Source organism: Chenopodium album, chromosome 18 (assembly GCF_948465745.1).
Source record: "Chenopodium album chromosome 18, dcCheAlbu1.1, whole genome shotgun sequence".
In the NCBI taxonomy this organism is placed as follows: Eukaryota; Viridiplantae; Streptophyta; class Magnoliopsida; order Caryophyllales; family Amaranthaceae; genus Chenopodium; species Chenopodium album.
Window position 1 is genome coordinate 46,279,037 of NC_137851.1, and position 22,966 is coordinate 46,302,002.

Here is a 22,966-nt window from a genome sequence, read left to right on the forward strand (position 1 = left end):
CAAATTTCTGTCAATTAATCCTCAAGCCTTGTTTAGAGATTGGCAGCCTAAAGTTGCTAAGGAGATAAATACAAAATCAGACTCTCAGGTTTCTGTTAGCTGTAAATTCATGTACTTTTGTTCTTCCTTCAATGAAACAGTAACTTGGTGCTAATTGTGTTCTATTATTTTGTCTGTCACAGTCAGTTCATACCAGAAAGTTGAATCATTTAACACTAAAGCAACATATACTTACAATTTCTTCTTCAAAATATTGATAGCCAAGTCTCCTACCTCGATATTTTGAGGTCTTCTTTTTTGACCTTTCACAATTACTTTCACTCAATTTCTACACTTAAGTTCACATTCAAAGTTATTTTACACAAAAATTAAATTTATATAGGCACACAAAAAATAAAATAAAAAAGTAATGCCAAAATGATGAACTAGCACCTTGAAGTCATTAGAACTACAAGCTGTGATGAATGGCCCCCAATCATCTAGAGTTATAAAAGGATATTTCAAAGGTGGTGTATTGTTAATTTATCCATCTTTGAGGTACAACCACCTAAGTCTTAGTCTAGTCTTGAAAGCTCTCCATCGAATAAGGCTCGATTTAGTATCCATCATTTGTGACCTTCAAGGACATGAAATCCCCTCTACATCCATATAATGTCATAAGTTGGATATGTATATATATATAAGTAACCCTAAACTTTTTTTTTTATTTAACATATGAACTTAGTTTACTTACCGAGATATTGTCATACAAATGATACTTACTCTTTCACGCACAACTACACCAATATAGGTGGAAAAATGACCTCTATGACTCCCAATAGGGATTCTTTTGGTTGGATGCCATTGTAAAGGGATTTTGGAGCCATCATGGATAGCAATCCCAACCATTCTAAGCACCGTGCGACCTCTTTCTTCCTTGCATTCGGTGTTGTCAGAATTGTCGGTTTCACGCACTCGCTTTCTTTTTCGAGCCATCAACCTATTGAAAAGATAAAAAGAAAAAAATCAATTTGGTTAGTTAAACTAAATAAAATACTATAAAAACCATAACCTAAATTAAATATTAATATATAGATGGTAATGAGAAATGATTTTGACAAGCACACATTTATAAATTAAGTTGCATAAACAAAGTAAGACTTGTAAAAATTAATGTTACCACCTAGTAAGTGAAACACACCTCAAATACATAAGGACTTATTATGTCCACGCTTTTGCTTTTTCCCCTTTTTCTCTTTGTCAACTCACACGCCTTCATTGTGATCATCTCTAACATATATTGAAATATCATATGTAACATCAACCTCAATGTGTCCTTGCTCCTTTCTCCTAACATAACCATCATCCAACACACTATCTTCGCCATAATCATCAAAAACATGTCGGGGCTTTGGTGCTATAACTGCTGACATTCTCTTGTTCGATGGGTCGGTCATATAAAAGACTTGTCTTGCCTGACTTGCTAGGATGAAAGGATCTTCTTTGTGACCAACTTTTTTCATATTAACCAATGTAAGCCCAAACCTATCATGTTCAACCCCATTGTTATTGTCGACCCATTGGCATTTAAAAACAGGTATCGAAAAAGTAGAGTATGCAGCTCGCAAATCTCTTCGATGACCCCATAATAGTTCATCATACCACACACTAGATTCTTGTCTTTAGCACTAGCAAAATGCATAGCTTTAGCCTCTAAAGTAACCCCACTATTCTGCATAGTACTAAGTTCATCTTAAAACCTTGTGTAAAATGTGCAACCGTTAATAACATAAGAAGAATAATAAGTTACACTAAAATTAGGTCCAAATGCCAAACTCTTTAGTTGAGCAGAAAATGGAGTCGAAGAATCCATAAGCTCCTTCAGTAGATAATCCTTCAGCCAACTAATAAATGACCTACTATGTTCAGCAGCTAATGACTTCTCATTTGCTTTCCTATTGCTCTTCCTCAAGTAGCTCATGTGTTTCACAACATACGGCATAACTTCATCCTTATTATGAAGAATGTATAAATGAGCCTTATGACAATCAACATAAGATAGGTCACGTTCTTTTCGACCTATGGTCCCCTCACCATCCATTCTTCCACTATGACGAGATACAGGAAGCCCTATCTATATTGCATTTAACACATAGTCATTGGAATAAGCAAGAACTTTTTCGTAAAATAGTCGTTCGGCAATACAACCTTCAGGATGAAAAGGGTTCTTCACATATCCCTTATAGGTTTTCATTTTCCTTTCAAAACACCATTGATTTCTCATGTGAGCTGGACCACAATATCTTATCTCTCTAACCAAGTAAATCGGTAAATGGATCATGATATCAAAAAATGATGGAGGAAAAAACATCTCTAATTGACACAAAACTGCAACAATTTCATCCTCTAATGTAGGCAACTCTTTTAGATCAATGACTTTGCTATAAATCGCATGAAAGAATCCGCAAAGTCTAATAATAGCACAATGAACATTTTTAGGCAGAATAGAACAAATTGCTACAGGTAACAAATGCTGCATTAAAACATGGCAATCATGAGACTTAAGGCCTACAAGTTTCAAAGTTTCCATGTTCACAAGGCTACGAATATTCGAAGAATAACCTTCCGGCACTTTCACTCCAGCCAACCTTTCACAAAACTCAAATTTTTCTTTTCTGGACAATGTGTAAGCAGTGGGAGGCAAGTATGCTCGACCTTTCTCATTCGTAACAGCATGCAATTCATCTCTAATCCCCATATGCTTCAAATCATCGCTAGCTTTTTTACCATCCTTGATCTTACCAGAGATATTGAGTAATGTACCAAGTAAACTATCACACACATTCTTCTCAATATGCATAACATCAAGTGAATGTCTCACAAAAAAAAATTTCCAATAGGGCAGTTGCCAAAAACATGAACACTTTTTGAAACCCTTCTTAAAAAGAGTGGATATATGTTTCTTTCCAAAAGTAATTTCAATGTCCTTCACCTTTTCGAAGACCTTTTTACCTAACATGACTTTTGGTCGCCCTTTAAATTCTTGTGTCCCATCAAACGCATTCTTTTTCCTTCGATATGGATGATCAAATGGCAAAAATTGACGATGAACTGGATAAACATGCTTTCCAGATTCCTTTAACCATTGTCCCTTGCAATCCTCCATACCAATAGGACAAGCTGTTTCCCCTTTCACAGTATACCCCGAAAGATTTCCATAAGCCGGAAAATCTTGAATGGTGCAAAATAGCATTGCGGCTTTCAGATTAAACTTCTCATTGCGATGTGCATCAAACACTTCCACACCTTCTTCCCAAAGCATAATCAAATCGTCAATAAGAGGTGCCAAGTAAACATCAATGTCGTTTCCCGGCTGTTTTGGCCCTGAAATTAGCAACAAAAGGAACATATACCTTCTCTTCATGCACAACGATGGGGGTAAATTGTAGGTCACCAACATAACGGGCCAAGTACTATACGTACTACTCATGGAACCAAATAGATTGAAACCATCTATAGACAATGCAAGGTGTAAATTACGCTTTTCATGCGCAAACTCGGGGAATTTTGCATCAATAAACCTCCACTACGGAGAGTCAGCCGGGTGTCTAAGCATTCCATCATCTACTCGACCATTGAAATGCCATGTCAACTTCTTTGCATCTTCTGCTTTTGAAAACAACCTCTTAAACCTTGGTACTATTGGAAAATACCATAATGTTTTGGCAGGTACTCCCCGATCCCCTTTCTTATACCGTGAGGCTTTACAAATTGGACAACTCTCTAACAATTCATATTGATTACGATACAATACACAATCATTAGGGCAAGCATGCATTTTTTCATAAGGTAAACCCATAGAGCTTAATGTCTTTTTCTCCTCATATGTACCAATAGGAAGGACATTGTCTTTGGGAAGCATGTCTTTCACCAATTCTAATAACACATTAAAACTTGTGTCTGTCCAACCACGACCAGCCTTCAGGTTGTATAATTTGAGTATGGCTGATAACCTTGTGTACTTGGTGCAACCTTCATAGAATGGTTTTTCAGAGTTGTTTAACAAGCTCTCCAACATGGAAGGGTTGTCATCAAATTGATCCTCAACTGCATGCAACATGTCCTCTAACCGACCACCCTCATTATTATTATGAACTTCGCGCACATTATCCCTTTTCTCAACACTACCACTATCTTGTCTGTCCCTAAACTCTCCATGTCATATCCAACGGGTATATGTTTTATCAAATGCCCATTTACTCAAATGATTGAGAATTTCATCGGGTCTCTTATGCAAAAAATTATGGCACATAAAACAAGGACAACGTAGCTTGGAGCGACCTCCATTATTTTCTACTGCAAATTTAATAAATTCCTTAACCCCTGCTTCATATTCAAGGTCACCTGGCTTTGATGTTGATATCCAATTTCGATCCACTTCTAACCACCAAAAACGAGACCTCAATTCTTATATATATATATATATATATATATATATATATATATATATATATATATATATATATATATATATATATATATATATATATATATATATAAGCTCATATAAAGGCAATTTGGAATATAACCACAAGATTTACAACATTTATAAAACAATGTATAAAACAATAGATAAAACAATACGTATATAAAACAATAATTGCATGAGTATATTAATACATATACAAAAAAATACATATATAAAACAATAATTGCATGAGTATATTGTTTAATACATGTATAAAATAATATATAAAACAACACATATATAAAACAATAATTGCATGAGTATATTGTTTAAAAGTCAAAAAACAAGATTGAGATAAATTAACTTACCTATACAAAAGAATAGCACCTCAAATACTCAATAACGGATCGAATACGCGCTCTAAACAAACATTTACTTGAAATTGTACTCCCTTAAAAAAACAAATACGATATTCATTAATAAATAACAATTTTGGGATCCATTTTTCTATTCTTTTTTTAAGCATAAACAATATACTATACAAAGTAAAGAATAGAAACATGGGACCACTAGTCATTTACTACTTTGTTTTTGAATGTGAGAAGCATGAACATCAATTTTGGGAGCTTCCGTGTTCATGTTCTGTCATTTTTTCTTGCACAGATTTTTTGACATGCAAATATTTTATCCTTACATGTGGAGTTAGCTTATATACTTTATTTAATACTCCTTTTACAAAGGTACAAAACGGAACTTTTGCGGGAAAATCAAATTCCTAACAGGTACTATACGTACTACTAGCAGCTCATAACTTAAACAAAGCTCTACTCTAAGCCAAATCAACTAACTAGTAGTATAAGAAGACGATTGACATACAAATTTTATGCAAACAAATAAAATAGAAATAATGAAAAGAATTTGAAATTAAATAAACCAAACAAAATTTCAAATTTAATCAAACCATTATGCCAATTCTTATGCATTTTTTACAATAGTAGAATTTTTATTTAGCAATCAAACAAACAAGGCAACCTCAATGAAACGGTAGAATATGAACAAAAATAAATTAATTTTGTAAATTATATGTGCTACATACATAGTTACAAAACTAGTAGAGGGAAAACTGAAGAAAAAAAAAAAAACCTTCTCCAAAGTTAGGGTTTTAATCGGAGAATTGCAGAATTCTCAAGCTCCAAAAACTAAATGTAAATCGGCACTGGAGTGGTGGAATTGATGTTGCTATGGTGCGCCGGAAGGTGGAGTGTGAGTGCAGTCATCACGATGGAGTAGAATGCAATGCGGTGGTGTAAGTAAGCGAATGTGGGAAGCCTAGGTTACTAAAGTTGATAGACGACCAGGTTACTGCGTGGATGTTGCGGCGGCAGCCCGCAGGTGGAGGTGGAGGTACACCGGCAAGTCGAGATGGAGGTGGCGTCATTTGAGTGATGTATGAGAGGACGACTTCGAGTAGTAGTAGAGCAACTCAATAAGGAGGCAAAGCCAAAAAAAATCGATCTGAAAAATAGAAAATTTAGGGATTTTTAGCGATTTAGAATGAGGGAAAGTAGAGACCGGTTGTTTCTTTGCACTGGTCTTTGCCAATTTTTAATTTGAAAAAATAAAATAAAAACCACCAAGAGACCTGTTTTCTAAAAGAACTAGTCTCAAGCTATTTTAATTTTAAAAAAATAAAACTCTAAAAAACCGCGAGAGACCCGTTATCTTATAAAAATGGTCTTTTGAATTTTTTTTTGGGATCGGTTATTAGTGATAAACGGTAACTTGAAACAAAGAGACCGCTTATGTAGTAAAAAGGTCTTTTGTATTGGGTCTCAGTTGCCATTTTTGTAGTAGTGCATGCATGCGTGAGTTATAGGTTAATGGATTTCTTATTGCATGTTTAGGAAGTTGTTAGATGCATTACTCATTGTATATTTTGTTCAATATCATATCATGATTCCTATATCTCATATTACATGCACTAGCTAGTTTCTATATAATAATTGTGGTATGTGTGAATGTCTGTCCAATGTATTGTAAGGCGTATATACAACACTGATGGGAACTTACAAAGAAATATTTATATTCCAATGGGCTTAGACTAGCGATGAAATTATTGATGATGTCGTTTTAATAATAGCTTATTATGATTCATGTAAGAAAAGTTCCTAAAGAACTTATATACGATGTATTTAAATACCCAGCCCTTTATATTTTATATCTTGAATATTGCAATTATTATAAAACTTATGAAAAGTCAATATGACTACATCATCGATATCTCAACCTGAAGTTTGAGTATGTGAGATCCAACAAGTCTATGTATTCATTGGCGAACTCTCATATAAAACATGAAATGTCTAATTAAAGAATAGAGTTGAGATACCATTGAGTGAGAATAATATTCTTATGGTCCAGAAGAGCCATGAGCAAAATATGTAATTAGTTTAATTTCTTAATTCATATGATATTGGAAAATGAAATATATATGATGATATGAAGTTTTGCCATGAAATTATGTTTGGATAATGTGATCAATAATTGATCATCATTTTGTAGTATACATGACCTCTAGAAGAAGGCATAATTGTTATGACAATTCGAAACAAATGAAATAGTGGTAAACACTTATATTATTTCCACAAGTATGAAGAAATGATGAAGACGCCTCAATAAGTCAATGTGAAGATTTTGAAGATTCAAGTTCAATTTGAAAGGATCAATTATCAAGAAATGGTATTCTGCTACATGGGAGAAGTTATCTAACGAACCATATCACGTCGGATTTATTGCACTAGAAGATTTCACGTTATGTATTTATCAAGAGGAGAAAATACGTGCTGCACTCTTTTTCCCTTGACCATGTTTTTGTCCCACATTGGGTTTTCCTGGTAAGGTTTTTAATGAGGCAGCATCCGGAGCATATTACAAAGAATGTTGTACTCTTTTTCCTTAATTAGGTTTTTATCCCATAGAGTTTTTCCTATTAAGGTTTTAATGAGCACACTCTTCGATAATGGACATCCAAGGGGGAGTGTTATGAAATATAATGTGGATGCCCATTGTACTACTTGTATTATTCTAGAATATTCTAGATAGGTCTAGGGTTATATTCTTATCTAAGAAAACCCTATCTATATTATATTTATATATACCCCCATCATATGGAATAGAAATACACTGATCGATTCTCTCCCAATTTCTCTCTCATTCTCTTTATTTCACAACATATATATATATATATATATATATATATATATATATATATATATATATATATATATATATATATATATATATTAATTTCTTCGGTTCCAATAATATTGCAACAAGGATAAAATCTAACAAGATCGCACATGTATATTATTTACTTAATGTATAAATCATAATATGTGGTCAAATAGACATGATAAATAGTGCAAAAGTCTAGTTGTTACAATATTACTAGAACGGAAGAAATACAAAATTTGTCAACAATTTTGACATAAAAATACAAAAGGGAGCCAATTAAATTGGTGTTTGAAAATAGTCGAGTAAAAATGGCTAATTAAAGCATATTTTTACCCAAAGTTGGAGATGTACAATTGCTTGTACGTGAAGGTCATCCACAACGGTAAATAATATCAATATAATTTGATTATATTTTGAACATCACCCTTTAAGAATTTAACCAATATATAAGTTAGTTGGTCCTCTACGGAGTGGCCAGCCAAGGGAGTGGTATAAATTAACGGGACAACGGATTTGAACCCTTAATTAAGCCAGAAGAACAAAATATTAAATCGACATTGGTTGACTTGTAATCACGTACACTTATTTTATATCATGGACTATAATTGTACCAGTCCGTAGTTTAGTGCTTAAATTTTTACTTGCATTTAAAGAGATCAGGGTAGTTGAAGCTTTCAACTTGCTAGTTAATGATCTACAAAAGTACTTGAATACTGGAGAAGTATAGGTGTATAGAGCCTATGTGCCAATAAAACAAATAGGATGATATTTTTGTAAATAATGGGAATATGAGAAAAAACGGTGGTATAAAATTTAATGGCAAAAAGTACCACTAATGCATAATGGTACCTTAAATGTACCACTGCACCATTAAGGGATAGAAAAAAATAATAAAAATCCCAAAATGCCCTCCTATGTGCTTGTGAAACACATAGGCCTTATGTGCCTAGATGCACTCCTTGAATACTTACTCTCTAGATTAACGTCCAAGGCTCAACGTCTACTTATTATTATCACATGTCATAATGCATGTTGATTTATTCTACAGTAATTTATTTTATTTGTATGTCATAATGCATGTCGATTTAATTTATTTTATTATTATTATTATTATTATTATTATTATTATTATTATTATTATTATTATTATTATGATATGGGGGGCATAATGCATGTTAATTAGGTCATTGGTGATTGAAGAATTTTGTTGCAAGCTATCTTAATTAAATGGATGATTCATAATCACCAACTCCCATTCATCATACTACGTGTTATAGATTAGATATTTTATTTTCTAATATCTATAATTAGCAATCACCGGAAATTTAGGAATAATGATATTTCATTCAGTTGGTACAAGTTATATACTACGTATATTTTATTTTGTTTTCTTCTTATTTTGGCACAACGCAAAATGTATGAATCATCAACAAATACCTACAATTTACAAGCTTCAAGGTTTAAAAATTAGATAAACACAAAATTAATGAGAACTAGTTGAAGCCCGTTGTTTGTATTTTTTTCAAATATAATTTTTTTTACTAAATATATATTTATCTAATAAACTTTGTGATATTCGCTTGCTTCCTAAATATATATTTTCATATTTTGTTTCCCATATTTAGATAAAATGCATAATATAAAAAAGATAATAATTTATTTCACAAAGTTTCGGCTTGTCACACTGTGTGGTTGGAATTACTTGATCAGGGGTTATTTGGTTGGTAAAGGGTTATTCAATCGATTAGGGGTTGCTCGGTCAATGTTTGGGTGTGTTTCAGGTGGCTACACGATATGGCCAACCACACAGAAAACACGCTGATTTTATTTTTATAATGAATATAAAATTTTAGATCTAAAATAAATTGCAATTCTTAGCTAAAATATAACATTTTCCTATGTGATGCTCTAAAATATCTTGAAAAAACTTTTATTTATGTATTTTTTGTAAAAATTTATTATAAACTTGGTTCCATTAATCACCCAAATAAATCATTTAAATTTATCCATGATAATTTTTTAAAAGTAATAATCTTATGTGTCGCTTTAATAATTTTTTTTTATTTTTTATTATAATAAAATCCTACGTAGAGCTTTTAAAAAGTTAATTTTACGTGACATAATCCTATTGTAGCGTTTTAAAATTATTAATCCTGCATGGCGCTTTTTTTTTTAATTAAGGTCCTACGTAGCGCTTTTAAAAAACTAATCTTACGTGGTATAATCCAATTGTAGCGTTTTAAAAATATTAATACTAAGTGCGCTCTAATAATTTTTTTAAATCATTTAATTTTATTCATGATAATTTTTTAAAAATTAATATTCTTATGTGTCGCTTTGATAATTTTTTTTATTTTTTATTATAATAAAAACCTACATAGCGCTTTTAAAAGTTTAATCTTATGTGGCAAAATCTTATTGTAGCATTTTAAATTATTAATCCTACGTGGTGCTTTTTTTTTTTATTAAAATCTTACGTAGCGCTTTAAAAAAAAAACTAATCTTACGTGGCATAATCTGATTATAGCGTTTTAAAAATATTAATATCAAATGGCGCTCTAATAATTTTTTAAAAAATAAAAGCTTACGCAGCGCTCTAAAAATCCGGGAAAAAAATCCCCTTTATATATATATATATATATATATATATATATATATATATATATATATTAGATTTGCTAACGTAGAATAAACTAAGTTTTATAAGCTTAATGTAATTATATATTTCTATGACGCGACTCAAAAGGCCGCCTTCAAGAGCGCTACAAGTAATAGTAATGAGTAACATATACTCTTATGGATTTAGAGGGAAGAATGCCCACTGTTTAATTGATGGATAGCAGTGTACATGTACGGAGTACACAATAAGCTTTTTTTGTTTTTTCTTTTATTATTATTATTTTTTAACGGGAAGAAGAAGGATTTCATTAATAATAGATAGGCATACCGCAGTTACAAACTATTTCTAAAAAATCTAAAATTCCATCACAAATACATATCATCTTAGAACTAATTACATCGTAGATTCGATTAACGATCACCTTTATAAAAAACTTCATTCGAAGCAATACAATCTGTGAGTTAGCACTAATTCAGCTTGAAATCCATTGATGCGGAGTTGTTTGAGTGATGATACTCATAAGGTCTTCTAGATTTCAGGGATTATGAAACCCTAAATCTTCAATCCTCGCCAGATGAACCAACAAAGAAATTAAACCTAGGAGAATAATCAACATCTTAATGATGGGATCAATTTATTGAAAGCAATTAAAAAGTTTTTGGGGCTTACCACCGCTAAAAACACAAGTAGAAGCCCCTACCAAGATTCACAATTGAGATCAGGAAAAAAAAAAAAAAAAAAAAAAAAAGAGAGAGAAGGAGAGAAAAGGGAAAAGAGTTAAGGAAAACCTTCAAAAAAAACTAAAAAAATCTTAACAAATAGCAATGGAGGCTAGGAAAACCCTTTCAAGAGAAAAACCCTATAGGGAACAAAAAAACTCTCCCCACACAATAAGTTTATCATCACTTCAACATACGTAAAAGTCGACTTTGTAAACATAAAACTTTTGTTTAATTTAGGAAAACTATACAAATGGTAAAGGGACGCATATATAAGAGTGTAAAAAGAAAGGAAAATAATAAAATTAATACGTGATAACAATATCTTTCATCTAGACTTTATGTATGTTCCAGTTTATACACATGAAAAAAAATAACGAGCAACAAAAATAGTACATTGATGAAGGTGAGATCCAATTCAGAGACAAGTAGTGAGAAAAAAATCTTTTATTAAAAAAAGTATACGCAAATAAATTAAAATACCCTAAAGAGATAAATGGTGCAAACAATTTGCATAGTTATATCATTATTTTACTTATAGTAGAAGTTAGAAGTCCTTCAAGAAAAATTGAGAACTTAAACCTCCAAATTTGGATTGTTATGATTATATGTACGGTTGTTATGTAAACAAACTCCAAATTTTGGGTTTGACTTGTAAATATTTTAAACTTTGCGGTTTCTAAAATTGTTCTCTCTCATACGTCGTACAATATTCATTTCCATGTGAGGTTGTTGCAAATGACATTAAATTATTGAGTTAACTAGCCTACTCGTCGCGTATATAAGGAAGCATCCTCTTACATTTTTTTCATCAAATACAACAACATTCTCCTACACATAAATTCTCTTCTTTATTCTTACTATTCTTATTTAGCTCATTTTCTCTAAACTTCTAAGTTTCCTTTTCTATTTTTTTGCTTTTGAAGTGAAAAATGAAATTGAACAAAGCTGCCTTAGCCTTGGCTACTTCTCTTCTAGGATTATGTTTCTTGAATACTAACGTCGATGCCTTTGTGGCTTCTGGATGGCAAAAGGCTCATGCCACTTTCTACGGTGGTAGTGATGCTTCTGGAACTATGGGTATGTTACATACTCCCTCCGTCCCTTAATTAGATTCATACTTCTAACATTTATTTCTCACGTAGGAGAAAGAAGTGGAAATCTAATTAAGGGACGGAGGGAATACATTTTTATAAATTTATAATAACTTTATTGATTTAGTTATCATTTATCACTGCGGCCTATATGGACTGTATATAAAATCGAAGCAACATAGAACTGAATTTTTATTATTGTAATGCAGGGGGAGCTTGTGGGTACGGCAACTTGTACTCTACTGGTTATGGGACTAGTACCGCGGCTTTAAGTACTGCATTGTTCAACAGTGGTGCTGCATGTGGCCAGTGCTATAGGATCATGTGTGACTATAAGACGGATCCAACATGGTGTAGGAAGGGAGCTTCGGTAACTATTACTGCAACTAACTTCTGCCCTCCTAACTACGCATTGCCAAACAATGCCGGAGGTTGGTGTAATCCTCCTCGCCAACACTTTGACATGGCGCAACCTATCTGGGAGAAGATCGGCATTTACAGAGGTGGAATCATTCCTGTCATGTTCCAAAGGTAATTAATTACACTTGCTCTTATTAGTGTTTACTCTTAACATATAATTTGCTACTAGTATATTATACGATATGATGTTCAAATATTGAATTGTTATTTCATTTTGTTACAGGGTTCCTTGCATAAAGCGAGGGGGAGTGAGATTTAGCATCAATGGAAGGGACTACTTTGAGCTTGTATTGATAAGCAATGTTGGAGGAGCAGGATCCATCAAATCTGTTTCGATCAAAGGATCGAAAACCAACTGGATGGCGATGTCTAGAAATTGGGGGGCTAACTGGCAATCATTGGCTTACCTTAATGGACAATCTCTGTCTTTCAGAGTCACTACTACTGATGGGCAAACCCAAACTTTTAACAATGTTGTTCCTGCTAATTGGAGATTTGGTCAGACGTTTTCGAGTCGTGTACAATTCAAGTAAGCTTATGGAGCGCTGTACATGAAGTGTGCTATTAAGAGAGGCAGTGGTGTGCTCATTCTGTTTTTCACATTGAAGCAGCCCGCCAAAAGGATCAGTTTGTAATATATTAAGTGGCTTGATTAAGAAAGAAACTGTTAATTATTATGTTGCTTTCTCCATATACATATACATATCATTGCAATTTATTTTGTTTTGTTTTGTGTGATTAGCGACAGTGAATTCATTTTCTATGAATTCAGTATTCTGTCCACCTTAATGCAATGTTTAATGAAAATATACTATTTGGTCATCCCTCATCCTTCGTTTTACCTTTTCCTTTTGTGCTACTTTTTATGATGTGATTGATGAGTTAGTAAATCAACTTTGTATATTGTTCAATTCATGAAATTGAAACTTCTTTAAGCTTAAAGAAAAGATTGTTAATGAAAAATGAGGAATTGTGTCTTAGTACACGTTTCTTAGCTTTGTTTATAAAAGTGAGTAGTTTAATATTACGTGTGTTTGTGAAAGTAGTAAAAAAAAATTATGGATCAGACCCCACACACAATTACGAGCACTAAAATAAAAAAATGTATGTAACAACTTACGAAGTATAAGATAGAGGAGCTAATACTTATTACTATCACTTATTGATTTTAATATAGAATCTCTTTGAGTTTGTAAGTGCACCTAGCTTGTCTTTTATATTTGATTGCCTAGACCTATATCTTATTCTCTAAGATTTAACAAATGCAAATAATTATGTGTCTAATAATGTACAAAACATACAAGACTATGATGGTTTCATAATAATGCATGTCATTATAGCAAAACATATATTGTTTGAACTCATTTTAACCACTTAGAATTTTGGTGATGGACAGAGGTTGGTAAAAAAAAAAAAAAAAAGTGTACATTTTGGCAATTGACTTAAGATTTATTTTAAACTTGTGTAAAATAGATTAAAGTGGTTGGGTGGATCAATACGATTCAATAGCATAGATTAAGGAACAAAATAATGACAGAAGAATTGGATTCTATCACGATAACAATGTCTAGATACTTGTTTTCCCTAAATAATGATCTGAATCTCCTACAGGATATACAAATTGATTGTTTAGTATTACTTGAATTGTTCTCCCTAAAACATGATTATAACTTCTATTTTTAGTCACAAAATTCAAAACCAACTAAAAAAAATAAAATAAAATAAAATAAAAAATTAGTCCAATATTATTGATTCAGGAAAAACATATACTATAAAGCGAAATACTCCTTTTTTTTTTTTTTTTTTTAATTTGCATTAGTTTGACAACACATTTGACGAGACGCAATTTTGACCATTAATATCTTTAATAGTCTATTAGTAAAATTGTATATTATGAAACTAGACATTATGATTAATCTAATGATATAATAACATTTCTTTATTTTATAGGGGTGAAAAAATTAAGTCAACATGGTATGTGAATAGTGCAAAAATCAAAGTGATGCATTTAAAAAACAAAAAAAACAGAGGAAGTATATAAATGATACAAATAAATTATTAATTTGTTTTGGTGCAAATCAAACACTTTTATGTGCACCAGGTGTATAGTAAATTAGTAATACGAGAATTAGTATACATCGAATAATAAGGGTAATCAACTCAAAGATTTTCAGTAAAAATAATTTCAATTCACTAAAAATAATTTCAATTCAGTATAAATAAGTTTAGTTCAGTAAAATTAATTCAGATCAGTAAAAAGAATTTTAATTCAGTAAAAATCAGTAACTCTATTGAAGAAATATAATAGAATATCAGTAAAAACAATTTCAATTCAGCAAAATTAATTTCAGTTCAGTAAAAATAATTGAAGTTGAACAAAATTAATTTCAGTTCAGTAAAAATAATTGAAGTTGAATAAAATTAATTTCAGTTCATTAAAATTAATTTCAGTTCAGCAAAAATAAGGTAAAGTGATTTTAATGTAAATATATTACTCCGTATGAGATAATTTTTATAAGAATATTATATGATTACCTCCTACATTAAATTTGACTTTTAATCTTTTAAAAGGTAGCAACATACTTTATCACTAAGAGATAAAATAATGATGTGTAACTTTTACTTATATATTGGGGTGACATAGCCTTGTATTTTTAGTGTAAGTTTACAACCAATGTACAATATTGCACATTTGGTTTATTTAAAAGTTTGTTTAACATACATTGTTGAATCTTGCAAGTTGATAATAAAATAATTATGAAATTTTTATTTTGAAAAAATAAGAAATTAATTTCAAAAAAAAAAAAAAAAGAATTAAAAGAGAAAAGAATTAAAACAAAGGTTTGACTAAGCATCTATAAATAAACTAAAATAACAACCGCTGACATCATCACTTTTCAAATTGTACACATGTCAAGTTGTGGTTGAAATTTTTCCCGCCTAAATTAATTGCTGACATCATATTTTTATTTTTATTTTTTACCTTAAATTATTACAATAGTTTATTTTATTTATTTTTAGTTTTTTTTTTTTTTTTTTTTGGAAAACAACTATTGTATTATATTATATTCCATATATTATATTATGATGAATTTGAGTTACTATTTGGCTTCAAAATATAATTACTCCCGGTTAAAGAGCACTTTGTATTGCATAATTTACTTAAATTTATACTCTTCTTCAAAATTAGTTAGATCTAAATAGCATTGCAATTAATTGTTAGGTTTTTATAATTTATCTCATACGAGGGACATATGTAAAATAAATATTTATTCAAAGAAATTTTTTTATGTCGTGCATCGTACGAGGCTGATCTAGTTTAAAATAAAAGGAAAAACCAAACAATAGGATTTAATAACTCCGACTATGTATAAGTAAAATTCTTAAAAAGTTCATATTTGAAAAATTTATCATTAGAAGAATCTAATACGATCAAACTTGTTAATATAATTGTATAAATCATATAATGTAGTCAAAGTTATTTTATTTTGAGTTTTGACCACGTGAATAATTAGTGAATCGGACATTGAGTAACAGTTGTACTATTATAAATTGTTAAGTAGTATAAATATAAAAAATTAGCTAGATATTTTGAATATGTATGGTGATACAAATTCACAGTAGTCGTTTGAAAATGACTAACACATCTAGTGATATATAATATGATTGATTTATTTTTTCACCTTATAAAATGGTCACAATTAGTCTTATTATATCTACAATGCAAATATATTTTTTTTGAAATTTTCAATTCAACATAAAATAATTATTTTACAAGAAACTATAAAATAAGAATAAAAAATTACATAAATGAAACTAAAAAATTGATAAATAAAAAAAAAAGTTGATAATATTATTTTATATTTAAAGTAAAGTAAAAAAATATATCAATTATAAACTATATAATCATGAAAACATTATGGTAATCATATTTCAAATGACTACTATAAAATTTTCAATACTCCACCTAACTTACATGTATTATTTTCTTTATATTTAAACAACCATCAAATATGTAGATAATGTCAAAAATCAATACCAAAAGCGTAAAACAACTAAAATAATATGGGGGAAGTTAGATATAGGTGTTAGTGTGAATGCTGGACGTTGCCGAGGCTCAACATCCACTAATATAATACTTAGTATAATTAAAATTAATTAGCAAATTTAATATCATACCATAAGGCCATGTTCGTTTTGTATTTAAGGGCGGTTTACAATGCATGTTGACTAACCATCTTAAAAAAATTTCATAATCACCAACTCGGCAACGTTGACCAATTATCTTACATTATACAATTATTTTTAATATTAAAAGCTACCAATAACCATAAATTAGGGTTGATAGGGCAATTTGTACAAATTTGATAAGCTTTAATAAATTTTTCTTCTATATTTTGGTACGACGCAGGACGTATCAATAGTAGATTATAATGCATATAATTTGTAATGATAACAAACACGAAGTATAGTTTGGTAACGTAGAATAATGTTTGATAACAATGATATTTATGAGCATGATATGACCCGACTCAATAGCCGGATTTCAAGAGTTCTGCCATAACATGATCACGTACTCATTGGAACCAATTGGCCAATTGTTTTCATTTTTACATGTTTGGCAAATTTTGTATATTCTCTCCAGTGTTACACCTTAATCGATACATAATTTTAGGTATTTTAAGTGTCTTGATTATAAAAAAAAAATGTTTGTGAGGTAGGTATTAAAAAATTACGGGGTATATAAAAGATAGTAAGGTTAATTAATTGAAAAATGAGGGATATAAAAGAAAGAAAAAAAATAGTCAAATAGTAGTGGGTTTGAGTGGAGATAACAAGAAAAGTGAAAACTTAGTAATATTTAAATTGAATAGGTTCCAAAAAAAAGAAGTGTAATAACACATAAAAAAGCTGGTTGAGTAATTTGGGGATATATAAACTGAAAACCACCTCCAAAGTTCAAATGTAAGATGTTACACAAAACAAAACAAAACACAAAACACAAAAAAAAAAAAAAAAAAAAAAAAAAAAAAAAAAAAAAAAAAAAAAAAAATGCTACTCCAAATTTGGGGTTTGACTTAGTGTTTATTGAACATTGCAATTTTATAATTGTTCTGTCTCATACGTACAATATTCGCTCCATGTGAGGTGGTTGCAAATGGCTTGAAATTAGAGAACGATACACCTAATCCGTACGTATATAAGAAAGCATTACTTCTACGTTTATTTCATCAAATACAACAACATTCTCTATCACAAACCCCCTTCATTATTCTAATATTCTTAACTTCTTTTTTCTCTGTTTTTGAACTGAAAAAAAAAAAAAAAAGAGCAAATCAGCCTTAGCCATTTCTACTGTTTTTCTAGGATTATGTATCCTAAACATAAATGTTAATGCTTTTGTGGCTTCTGGATGGCAAAAGGCTCATGCCACTTTCTACGGCGGAAGTGATGCTTCTGGAACTATGGGTATGTTTTCCTCCCTTCGTTTAATCGATTTACAAATCATTCAGTACTTTTGCCAATATGTAGATTGTGACATAAGAAATCGAAGTAACATAGGACTGAATTTTTTTTTATTATTGTTGTGCAGGAGGAGCTTGTGGGTATGGCAACTTGTACTCTACTGGGTATGGTACAAGCACTGCGGCTCTAAGTACTGCATTGTTCAACAATGGTGCGGCATGTGGGCAATGCTACAGGATCATGTGTGACTATAACACGGATCCAACATGGTGTACTTTGACATGGCGCAACCTATCTGGGAGAAGATTGGCATTTACAGAGGTGGGATCATTCCTGTCATCTTCCAAAGGTAATTAGAACTGTTATTATTAACCTATTTGATCTTAGTCTCAACACAATTGCACATATTAATTATACATAGTTCCAAATACTGAATTGTTTTTCATTTTTGTACAGAGTACCTTGTATAAAGCAAGGCGGAGTCAGATTTACTATCAATGGAAGGGACTACTTTGAGCTTGTATTAATCAGCAATGTTGGTGGAGCAGGATCAATCCAATCTGTTTCAATTAAGGGATCGAAAACCAACTGGATGGCGATGTCTAGAAATTGGGGGGCTAACTGGCAGTCATTGGCTTACCTTAATGGACAATCTTTGTCCTTTAGAGTCACTACTACTGATGGCCAAACTCAAACATTTAACAACGTTATTCCTGCTAATTGGAGATTTGGACAGACATTTACGAGTAGTGTACAGTTCAAGTAACAATATGGAGCGCGTTTGCATTATAGTGTTACCGTTTGGGTTTAAGCCAGGACTAAGGTTCGTTGGCAGAGGTGTGCTCAATGCTTGTTTTTTCCCATTGTAGCAACCCGCCAACTCTTATCATTTGGCTAAACCAAGAGAGCAACTAGGAATTATTTAGTTGCTTTCACATGTACATATGTTTTACAATATAGTTTGGTTTTGTTTTGTGTAGTTGTTTGGCAATGAATTCATTTGTTTTTGAATTCAAGATCTTGTGTACTGTACCTTACAGTATTGAATGAAATACATACAAGTACTATTTACTTATATACTAAGACATAGTTTTGTCTTTCCTCATTGTACTTAATTGTACAATATAATTATTCTGGTTGGACTGGTTGACATATATACTCTTTAAATGTTGGTTTACGAACTCAACATAGAAGTAGCTAGGAGTGACTAGTGAGCCTAGGACCATAGCATGCACAAGGTAAGTGGGTTCGAGTTATGGCTTGAGTGATGTTCAAATAATATTGGCTAAACATGACTAGTCTATATAGGATGTCATGGTTGCAACCAAATTTCTTAATGTTATCACTATGATAAAGAGAACTATAACTAAAGTTGAAGGAACTTTAATTTTTTACACGATGAAACTTCATTAAATAATTTAGTTCACATCCCTTCCATTGCTTACCAACCCTTGAACCGTTCTCCTCGTGCAACCAAGCAAATGATCTATGCCAACAAGACACAAGGAAGGTTGGTTAGTAAATGGTGAACTAGTTTTGTACACAATGTGTATACATATTTTATTTTATTATTTAAAGTGTCTCATTTTGGCTTTTTGCAATAATTACATAGCTACTTTAATCAAAGTTCGTTAATGAGCGACGCTAATCCCATCTCTCTACACATATGACCAAAGCAGTATATCAAAACCAAAACACTATCAATATCTTGTATAGCTAATAAATCAACCTCTATCCTCTTATTAAGGTTTACCCTCACAATCAATAAAAAGGCCAAAATATCTACGCTGCAATATCTTATAATTGAAATAGGGTAATGATTAAGTTTAATAGCTGATTAAACAATCAAAAATAATAATTTATATAATAGCCTTGGTGGGAGATCCTTCTCTGTTGCTTTGTGAATATTGTGATTAATCATATCATTATATCATATAACTAATATATAAAACTAAACTTTTAGCCAGGTCACGAAAAAGCAACACTTGGTGTTTTAATTTTTCGCCAAGTGTCGCGATACGTAGGCAACAATTAATATTAGTTTGACATGTAGGATAAAAAATTGGATAGATTTTATAAGATAAAAAAGTTAGTTTAGAGTTCTATTTTCAATAAAAGTTTGGTTAAAAATTTTATTTTCGATAAAATTCCTATATTTCATATGCATAAATTACATAATAAATTTCAATAAGGGCGTGTTTGGCGTTAGCTTTTAAGTAGTTTTTAGGTAGCTTTTACTCGACAAAAAATGTGAGTGTTTGGCAAAGTAGTGATTTAAGTAGCTTTTAGTGGTGGAGGTAGCTTTTATAAAAGTTAGGATTATTAGCTTTAGAAGTTAGAGGTATCTTTTGAGTTAGCTGTTGAAAATTTAATGTATAGTTTTAAAAATAAAATATTGATTCTTATACGTAACACTTAGTCAACCACTACTTTACTGAACACTCATACCTAAATTATTTATTTTCACAGCTAACACTTTGTTGGCAGCTAACTGCTATCTACACAGCTAACCGCTACCTTCACAGCTAACAGCTATCTACACAACTATATTTTGCCGAACACGCCCTAAATATCTTATAAATTCTTTAACTTTTTTTTTTTTTTGAGAAATATATATTCTTTAACTTCTACCATGTCGCACATGATAAATAAGCATTAATGTGACACATTGATATGTATAATAGTCAATGCAATATAATTTTAGACAAAATAAAATCAAAATAAGAAAAAAGGTAGGTTACTAAGGGCCTGTTCACATTTACTTAATTTCAGTTCAGTTCAGCTCTAATTAGTTCAGTTCAGTTCAGTTTAGCTCCTAATTTCCCTCATAAAATATTCATTTCAGCTCAGTTCAGTTTAGTTTAGTTCAGATCAGCTCTAATCAGTTCAATTCAGCTCCAATCATTTCAGTTCAGTTCAGTTTAGCTTAATTCAATAAATGTGAACAGACCCTAAGTTAAAAATGACTAATAATTGACAAAATGGTGAAGAATATTGGAATACTTGGCTAGAAAAGATTTTAGGCAAAAAGGAGATTTCATACTAAGAGGGTTTAAAATTTAAATGTTGAGTTTTTTTTAAGCAAAGGTACGGTGGACATAATTTGTGAGTTGGGAGAAGCTACAAACGTTGCAATGGTACTAATAATATAAAGTTCACAACCGATTGTTACATTGTACTTCATAATTTTTTTTAAAGAAGTTGTGGTTATTATAAATATAAAAGAAATATCATCCAATAACATTAAAAATAGGTGCATCTCCAAACTGATTTTTTTAATTACTCTGCTCATGTTACTTGCGTCATTTTCAAGAGCTACCAGATAACTCAATCTCTTTATCAAAACCACTCACAACTTTACGATGAGCGATAGTTAGTACTACGGAGTATTATTTATTTTACAAGTATGATTGTCAAGTAATTATTATTTCATTAGTAAAAAATTTGAATAATATTGTACGTCAAAATATCCTAAATCTAATACATAACACTGTTTGTATTAATGGTATTTTTTAAATTTTGCATATAAATTTTTTTTTTTTTTTTTTTTTTTTTTAAAAAAAAAAAACCTATCCTAAAATTCAATAGACTACCCGGGCAATGTCCGGGACACAAAACTAGTGTGACAATAAACTAAATCCAGAGTCTCATTATTTTGCACCATCTTTTGTTGCTGAAAATTAACAAGTTAATTAGATAATGGATCTCAAACTATTAAATCAATAAAAATGTCATAGAGAATTAAGAGATAATCATTCAATCAATAAACATTATCATTAAAAAATACAAATAAATTATTTACGTACTTCTGACTACATTATATGGTTGATAAACTTGATACATACTTGTTAATCATTGTTAGTTAAAAGCCAATGATGAAGCATCAACTTGAGTATTGAATTGTACTTTTGTACTATTATACGTATTTGATTGGTTTTCCTTTGACCGATTTAAGTAATAATGCTACGGATGTTGAATTTAAGCACGAAAAATCATGCGTATAATGGGGGAATATAAATGATCAATGTGAGCATATGATTAAACGTGACTAGCTATTGTTTTAGTTAACTGCTGATCATAAATTTTACAATATACACAAGCAAATTAAATTCAAGTTGTCAACTAACTTTGCACTTATAATATTTGTCAACGAAGTCGATATGTCATAGATATCAATGTTTAATTAGTATAATAAAGGATTTTGAATCGAATAAAGATAAAAAAAAAAACCATATGTTGCAAATCCTTGAATTCCAATCTGCTTCTACATAGAGGTAGGGGCCTTTGTGAATCCTGCCTTTAATTTATATGGGCACATTTACAATTTGGAGATGTCTTTACAAAGGATGTGTTATATTCACTAGATTTTTTTTTTTCCTAAATTTATTTTACCTTAACTTACACGAAATTATATGAACTTATTAGACTTTGTTAAGAATTATTATTGCGGACCCGAGGTCAATATACGCGCAATTGACAGTATGCTCATAATGACCATAATTTTAATGTAGTGACTTTTATTAAAACTCGTGTGAAAAAACTGTCAACCTCAAGTTCACACATGTCAACTGACGGTATGTTGAGCATAATGACCCTACTTTTAACAAATATAATAACCTTTATAATTCATATATATAGACCAGTATATTAAAACTTTCATTAAAAAAATTAACTTTAAACAAAACCTTATAATAATACAATGACTTTATTTAACATAATAATAATCTTTAGTTTAACACAACGACCTTTTTGAATCAATAAAACAACCGTAATGTCACCAATATTAGTGGTCCACAATAAATTAATGTGAATCATAACTATTTATTAAGAGTTTGTATTATGAACTTGGGTAGCTCTTATCAAAACCGATTTTAAAATAATCGAGTTAAAGAAAAATAAGGAGAATGATAGACAATGAAAAGTGTGTCACGTTAACATGGATCATTAATGTGAGCAAATGATTAAGCAA

General features: G+C 30.7%; 1 protein-coding gene and 1 pseudogene across 1 annotated transcript; both read left to right on the top strand.

The window, feature by feature from the left end:
- Positions 1-11,919: 11,919 nt before the first annotated feature.
- On the top strand, positions 11,920-13,210 carry LOC145590949 (expansin-A11-like). Its single transcript, XM_081647333.1, has 3 exons — positions 11,920-12,097; positions 12,321-12,642; positions 12,755-13,210. The coding sequence occupies exons 1-3, from the start codon at positions 11,950-11,952 to the stop codon at positions 13,062-13,064; spliced, it is 780 nt and encodes a 259-aa protein (XP_081503459.1). The 5' UTR covers positions 11,920-11,949; the 3' UTR covers positions 13,065-13,210.
- Positions 13,211-16,596: 3,386 nt separating this feature from the next.
- Positions 16,597-18,807, top strand: LOC145592228 (expansin-A1-like; annotated as a pseudogene).
- The last annotated feature ends 4,159 nt before the right edge of the window (positions 18,808-22,966 follow it).